Below are 7619 nucleotides of genomic sequence, written 5' to 3' on the forward strand. Positions count from 1 at the left end.
GGTTCAGGGGTGGGGGCCAGGGAGGGATGAACAGATACAGCATAGGAAATTTTTAGGACAGTGAAACGATTCTATATGATATGACATTGGTGGAGAGTTGTCATACATTTGTCCAAACCCATGGAACGTACAACACGAAGAGTGAACCCTAGGGTCTTCCCTGGTGGCGCAGTGGTTGAGAGTCCGCCTGCCGATGCAGGGGACACGGGTTCGTGCCCCGGTCCAGGAAGATCCCACATGCCACGGAGCGGCTGGGCCTGTGAGCCATGGCCGCTGAGCCTGCGCGTCTGGAGCCTGTGCTCCGCAACGGGAGAGGCCACAACAGTGAGAGGCCCACGTACCACCAAAAAAAAAAAAAAAAAAAAAAAAAAGAGTGAACCCTAATGTAAACTATGGATTTCGGGTGATAACAAGGTGTCAGTGTAGGTTCATCGATTGTGACAAATGTATCACTGCAGGGTAGATAGTGGGGAACTCTGTGTGTGTGGTGGGGGACAGGGGTTTTAGGGGAACTCTGTACTTTCTGCTCAGTTTTGCTGTGAACCTAAAACTGCTCTAAGAAATAAAGCTTATTAATTTAAAAGGTTGTCAAAACAAAACAGAAGAATAATGTGCGACAGAGACCATACGTGGTTTACAAAGCCTAAAGTTTTTTTTTATCTGGCCTTTTACAGAAAAGATTTACCGAGCCCTGGACTAGATCACAGTGCGACTAGGAGATGAGTGCCTAGTTTCTCTCTGGTGTCATGCTCAGTCCTCTGGTTCTCCTGGTACTCAGTGTGTCTCATGGCAAAGTTGTTCTCATGAATTTATTTCTGTTTCACTTGCAGGTATATGAGTGACCTAAAGCTGCAGATTAAAAAGGAAAGAGAGCAGTGCCAACTGCAAACAGGGCAAGGATGCCAATTCCTCCTCCCCCTCCACCACCCCCCGGTCCTCCTCCACCTCCCACTTCTAATCAGGTAGGTAGTCCATCCACCTGGCTATCTCAAGACCTGAATGGATACTTAGGGCTTCCTGGTATAAGACATAGTGTACTCAAAGACATGGGGTGTAGGAAGATGGAGAATAAATAAGTAAAGTCTGTCTTCCTCAATTCGTTCTGATTCCTGAGAAGTCCTCTTAGGACCATAATGGCTTGTCTTGGTTTTTTTTTATCCTGGTTCAGTCTAAATGGAGATTTGGTCAGGTGGCATCAGAGTAGGAACTAGTGTGTCTTCCCTAAAACGATTGTAGTATAAAGGTCAATGTGTCCTTTTTCTGCATCTTTGAGAAAAGGGATGGCAATTCCTAGTTGTTGTTTCTTGCTGCCATTTCATTTCCTTCTCTTCTACTCCAAATCAGTTCACTTTAAAGTCAAGTCCATCAGGTCTAAATGCCCCCGTGCCCCATATCAAGAAAGAAAGGAGTTAATGAAATTAGGAAGAAGACTAACGGTTCAGTAATGGGAAGAAAAAAAAGCAATGTGGCTTCTGAACCAAGGAGACAGCCACTTTTACTATATCTGAGTTGTGGTACCTGGAGTCACATGAGAAAGAAGGAAGGAACCTGGGTGCTTCATCTCGCGCGCGCGCACGCGCGTGTGTGTGTGTGTTGGGTGTGTTGGGTGTTTAACAGATGAGAAATTGTGCCCTGAAGGAGGAAAGGTGACTTAACCTAGCTTAATTTGTTTCAGAACTAAGACTACAGTTCAGGTCTGCCAACTTCTGTTTTTTTTCCTGTAATTTTTGGGGTGTGGTGGGAGCTGAGGCTGGAGGTGTAGGTGGGGGGTTTGGAGTTTTCTCTTGGTCATGATGGGGAGATGCTGAAGTCTCTTCAGCAGCAGGAGGAACCACCTGCTTGGGTTTATATTAGGAAAGTTACTCTTCACAGTGTGGATGGTAGGTTGGGAGTTGAGACTACAGACAGGGAGGTTGAGACTGGAGACAGAAGCCTGTGGCAATTGAAAATGAGAGTCTGAACTAAAGCAGTGAGGATGGAGAGTGGAGACAATGACAAAGTGAAATCTTAAGAGTCTGGTGACAGATGGAAGAGTGAAGAAGAGGAAGGAGATTTGAATGACTCTAGTTGGAGGATTGATTTTTTTTTTTTTTTTTTTTTTGCGGTACGCGGGCCTCTCACTGTCGTGGCCTCTCCCGTTGTGGAGCACAGGCTCCGGACGCGCAGGCTCAGCGGCCATGGCTCACGGGCCCAGCCGCTCCGCGGCATGTGGGATCCTCCCGGACCAGGGCACGAACCCGTGTCCCCTGCATCGTCAGGCGGACTCTCAACCACTGCGCCACCAGGGAAGCCCTGGGGGATTGATTGAATGCTGGTGCTATTCATAAGAGAAACAGGTTTCTGGAGGAGGATATGAGCTCAATTTTGGACATGCTTAGTAATATTTTTCTCTTTACAAAAGTAATATGTTCAAGAAATTTATGAACTGTGGTTAAGCAAAAGGGAACAGTTACCCATAATCCAACCATTCATAACAGTTTTGTGTCTAGCCTTCCCCTCCCTCCTTCTTCCTTTTGTATCTGTCTACCTTTTTAAAAATAATTAATTAATTTATTTATGTATTTTTGGCTGCATTGGTTCTTTGTTGCTGCACACGGGCTTTCTCTAGTTGCAGCGAGCGGGGGCTACTCTTCGTTGCGGTGCGCAGTCTTCTCATTTTGGTGGCTTCTCTTGTTGTGGAACATGGGCTCTAGGCACGTGGGCTTCAGTAGTTGTGGTTCGCGGGCTCTGGAATGCAGGTTCAGTAGTGTGGTGCACGGGCTTAGTTGCTCCGCAGCATGTGGGATCTTCCCAGATCAGGACTCGAACCCGTGACCCCTGCATTGGCAGCCGGGTTCCCAACCACTGCACCACCAGGGAAGCCCGTCTACCTTTTTTTTTAAAAAAAGGCTGTGCTTTATATACATACTGATTTCTGATCGGCTCTCCTTCCTCATTAATACATCATGAATGGCTTGTCATGTCATTAAATGTTTAGTGATATCATTAAAAAATTTTTTACTGTATTAAAAATCCAGAAAAAACTAGAGAACACCAATAAACATAGAAAATGTTAATCTATAATTAACCTTTGTTAACATTTTGTATGTTTATTGTAGGAAAACTAGAAAATACAGATAAACATAAATAATTATTACCCCAGATTAACTTTTGCTAGTATCAGTGTATATCCTTCTAGAAATTTTCTGTATGTGTGTCGTACCTTTTTATTCTTCACCATATAAGCTAGCTACTACTTATTGAACTCTTACTATACACCAGGCACTGTGCTAAGCTCTTAAAAAGTGTTATCATTTAATTCTCAAAACTACCCTATGAGAGATAGGTCCTGTTAAGACTCCTGTAGAAAACTGGAATCATGCTATATGTATTGTTCTATAATATTTTTTGCTTGATTGTGTCAGATATTTATTTCCATGAAAAGATGCTTACTTCTACATCCTTTAAGAGCTTAAGAGCTTAACTGGCATCCCACTGTATGATTATACCTTTGTTGTTCTTTTCGGTTGAACTTTTAGATTACTTCCGCTTTATGCTATTATAAACTGTTTTTTGCTATTATTATCGTCTTTGTGCACGTCTCCAGTTATTCTCTTAAAGTTAATTTCTGGAAGTAGAATTCTTGTGCTAGACTTTTACAAGGTGTTTGATACATAAATTTATGATACATAAATTACTTTCTAGAAAAATCATACCAATCTATCCTACCACAGGTAGTAGAAAAGAGTACCTGTTTTCCTGGATCCTTAAGATCACCATGGGGCAGTTTTTTATTCTATACACTGTTTTGAACATCTTCGGTGTGCCAGGCACTGTATAGGCAGTGGTCCCTGACTTCACAAAGCTAGCAGTCTCTTTGTAATTTTAACCTTTACCAGTATCATAGGTAGATAATGATAGTTTTACACAACATTTTTTTTTATTATAGTTGTTTTTTTTTCATATTTGTTGGCTCTTTTGACTTCTTTTATGCAGTGTTGTTCATATCTTTTGCTTATTATCCTACTGATTTCTAAGTCATCTTTATATGTTAATGCTCTATAGATTTGGGCCACTACCTTTGTTTCTATCATATGTTAACATTTGTCACCGACAATTTTTCTTCCAGTGTGTCATCTGCTTATTTACTTATATTCCTAAGTAAATAATTTGAAATTAGCAAATCTGTCGATCTTTTCCTGTATTTTGATTGTCTTGATTAGAAAGTCCTTCCCATTACCTATATTTTTGCATATAGTACTTCTGTGGTTTTGTTTTTTTACACTTAAATTTTATAATTCAGCTAGAATTTATTTGAGAGTAAAGTGCTAAGGTAGGTATTTAACTTTATTATTTTTTTCTAAAAATTAACCACTTGTCGGACTTCCCTGGTGGTCCAGTGGTTAAGACTCCACGCTTCCGCTGCAGGGGGTGTGTGTGCGATCCCTAGTTGGGGAACTAAGATGCTACATGCCTCCTGGCATGGCCAAAAAAATTAACCACTTGTTATTAACACCTTGTATTTAATAATCTATCCTTTCTGCACTGAAGAAATATACTTTTATTATTTCTATATAGACCTGGGCCTGCTTTATGGACTTCCTGTTTTGTTCCGTTTATCTAGCTGTCTGTCCCTATGCTCCTGTTGTTGTTGGTCATAGGAATATTTCAGGATTTAAACAAGATAATGAAAGTAATGTGCTTATTATTAGCACAATGCCTGGAATATAGTGGGGGCTCAATAAACGTTTGCCTTGGTGGTGATGATACAAATAAAGTGTCCGGCACACAAGCCTAGCACATAGGTGCTCAGTAAGTATTGGTACAGGCCTCCTGTCAGAAGCTTCTGAACAGGAGGAAGACCTATATCCTTCACAGAAGGTACAGCATGAGAGAAAGCTCTAAGGAGGAGGATAATGGACATTGATACCGTCGTTTGGCACGTGTATCTTATTAGGTTAGACAGGCATCTCGTGGAATCCAGTTTGGCTTAAGGCATTTATCCCGAGCTTGTGATGAAAGGGATATTGAGGGTGAACTTATGTTTCCCTCTTCCTTCAGGCCAACACTGAGCTGCCCAAGCTGAGTAGAGATGAGCAGCGGGGTCGAGGTGCTCTCTTACAGGACATCTGCAAAGGGACCAGGCTGAAGAAGGTGACCAACGTTAATGATCGGAGTGCTCCCCTCCTCGAGAGTGAGTCTAAGCTTCATCTCCTAATGAACCACTGGGATCCCAGGATTGACTCGGGGACTAGGCTTGGCTGTCATTTTTATTGTTGGGTCGTGAGTGGGAGAGTTTTGTCTTGGGATGTTCTTTGACTGTCTTCTCATCTGTTCATTTGAATACCTTAGAAATTGCTTTTTGACCTTTGAGAAGCATTCTCAGGGTCTTAAGCCTCCCATCTCCTACTATAACTAGTGCTTGTTAGGGCATATCCTTGGCTTTTCTCTGAGAAGACCACCACAGTCCTAAAAACCTGTAAGCTGAAGCCAACGATGATTTTATAATTGCTACAAGTGTTCATTCTGAAAGGCCTCTGGGGGTTTTCTCACACCTGGGTCCCTGAGCCATTAAGCCCCCTCACCATCTGGGACTTGGAGAGGAAAGCCTAGAGAACTCTGTTGAACAGGTCTTCATCCTGGTTACCACTCTGCCCTAAATAAAGGAAGATTGGCTCCTCGTTCCTTTTGTTTTCTCTCTTTCATCACAGCACAGAGTTTCATCCCCACACCTACATGAAGCTGTGGAGCAGAGAAGCCCAGCTTTCTATTTCAGTGGAAAGGCAAAAGCAGTATCGGTTTGTTTGCAAATTAAAGCCCAGGTAGAGGAGGGGTTTCTCCTCAGGATTGACTTGGTCACCAGCCTCAGAGCATATGAAATGAAAATCCTAATGGTGTGCTTTCCAGAACCCAAAGGAAGCAGTGGTGGTTATGGCTCTGGAGCAGCTGCCCTGCAGCCCAAGGGAGGTCTCTTCCAAGGAGGAGTGCCCAAGCTCCGCCCTGTGGGAGCCAAGGACGGTTCAGGTATGTGATAAGTACTTTCTTAGGATATTTCCCAAGCGCGTTCATTTCTGACTGGTCCCAGGTGGGCCCTCTGGGGTCGAGGAGTGTGGTAGAGATGGGAAGAAGGAGTTGGGGGCAGGGCAGGGATTATAAAGTAGAATAAAGCAAAAGCTGAGCATTCAACTTGCATCAGTAGTATTTGTTAATGGGCCCTGAGCCTGAAACCAGGTTAAAACCCAGAATCATACAAGTATTTGCCCTGCTGCCATGCAGGTTGCACTAAGGAGGCGGGGTGACGTGGAGATACCCAGCAGCATAGGTCCAGCCCTGTTGACCCAGTGCTGTCTGGTGTATTTGTAGAGAACCTAGCTGGCAAGCCAGCCCTGCAAGTCCCCAGTTCTCGAGCTGCTGCCCCAAGGCCTCCGGGGTCTACAGCCAGCGGGCGCCCTCAGGATGATACAGACAGCAGCCGAGCCTCACTCCCAGAACTGCCCCGGATGCAGAGACCCTCGTTACCGGACCTCTCTCGGCCTAATACCACCAGCAATACGGGCATGAAGCACAGCTCCTCCGCCCCTCCTCCGCCTCCCCCGGGGCGGCGTGCCAACGCCCCCCCTACGCCTCTGCCTGTGCACAGCAGCAGAACCGCAGCCTACAACAGAGAGAAGCCCCTGCCACCCACACCTGGACAGAGGCTTCACCTTGGCCGAGAGGGACCTCCCGCTCCACCCCCAGTCAAGCCGCCTCCTTCCCCTGTGAATGTCAGAACAGGACCAGGTGGCCAGTCTCCAGCTCCTCCGCCGCCGCCTTACCGCCAGCCTCCCGGGGTCCCCAATGGACCCTCCAGTCCCACTAACGAGTCAGCCCCTGAGCTGCCACAGAGACACAATTCTTTGCACAGGAAGACACCAGGGCCTGTCAGAGGCCTAGCGCCTCCTCCACCCACCTCAGCCTCCCCTTCTTTACAGAGTAATAGGCCACCTCCCCCAGCCCGAGACCCTCCCAGTCGGGGAGCAGGTAAGTGCCTGGAAGCACCTGATTTTTCCTACCATACTGAGGTTGAGTTTCTCCTTCCTCTTCACCGTTTTCCCCAAAGCTCTCCTTCAGTGATTGAAGTGAACACTCATTCAACAGGTTTATTGAGTGCCTCTTTACGTGTCAGACTCTGTTGTTAGGAAAACAGCAGTAAATAAAAAAGACAAAAAATCCTGTTCTCCTGGACAGTTAACAAATTAATTAGTAAAAAAAAAAAAAATATATATATATATATATAAATACGTAGTATATAGATGCTTTAGAAAAATACAAAGCAGAGAAAGGGAATGGGATATACTGGAGTGGGGATGAGGTAATATTTTAAATTACCGGGGTGAGGGTAGAGGTGGGGTCAGGGAAGGCCTTACTGATAAAGTGACAGTGTGGCAAATACCTGAAGGAAGTGAGGGAGTACGCTACGCAGGCATTGAGGGCAGCAAATGCAAAGACCCTGAGACTGGGGACAGCAAGGAGACCACTGTGGCAAGACAAGGAAGTGGGGGAGTACGCTACGCAGGCATTGAGGGCAGCAAATGCAAAGACCCTGAGACTGGGGACAGCAAGGAGACCACTGTGGCAAGACCAGGATGTGTGAGGGGAAG

At 45.1% G+C, this 7619-nt stretch overlaps 1 protein-coding gene across 3 annotated transcripts in view; it reads left to right on the forward strand.

Moving 5' to 3' along the window:
- Nucleotides 1-7619, forward strand: part of WIPF2 (WAS/WASL interacting protein family member 2) — a 38593-nt gene that overhangs the window by 20686 nt on the left and 10288 nt on the right. For all 3 annotated transcript variants that reach the window (XM_007465191.1, XM_007465190.1, XM_007465192.1), the window contains 4 exons: nucleotides 831-962; nucleotides 5041-5173; nucleotides 5887-6003; nucleotides 6343-6999. In XM_007465191.1, coding sequence (XP_007465253.1) covers nucleotides 900-962; nucleotides 5041-5173; nucleotides 5887-6003; nucleotides 6343-6999 — 970 coding nt within the window. In that variant the 5' untranslated portion in view covers nucleotides 831-899. The remainder of the gene's footprint in view (nucleotides 1-830; nucleotides 963-5040; nucleotides 5174-5886; nucleotides 6004-6342; nucleotides 7000-7619) is intronic.

Source organism: Lipotes vexillifer, unplaced genomic scaffold, assembly GCF_000442215.2.
Source record: "Lipotes vexillifer unplaced genomic scaffold, Lipotes_vexillifer_v1.1 scaffold591, whole genome shotgun sequence".
In the NCBI taxonomy this organism is placed as follows: domain Eukaryota; kingdom Metazoa; phylum Chordata; class Mammalia; order Artiodactyla; family Lipotidae; genus Lipotes; species Lipotes vexillifer.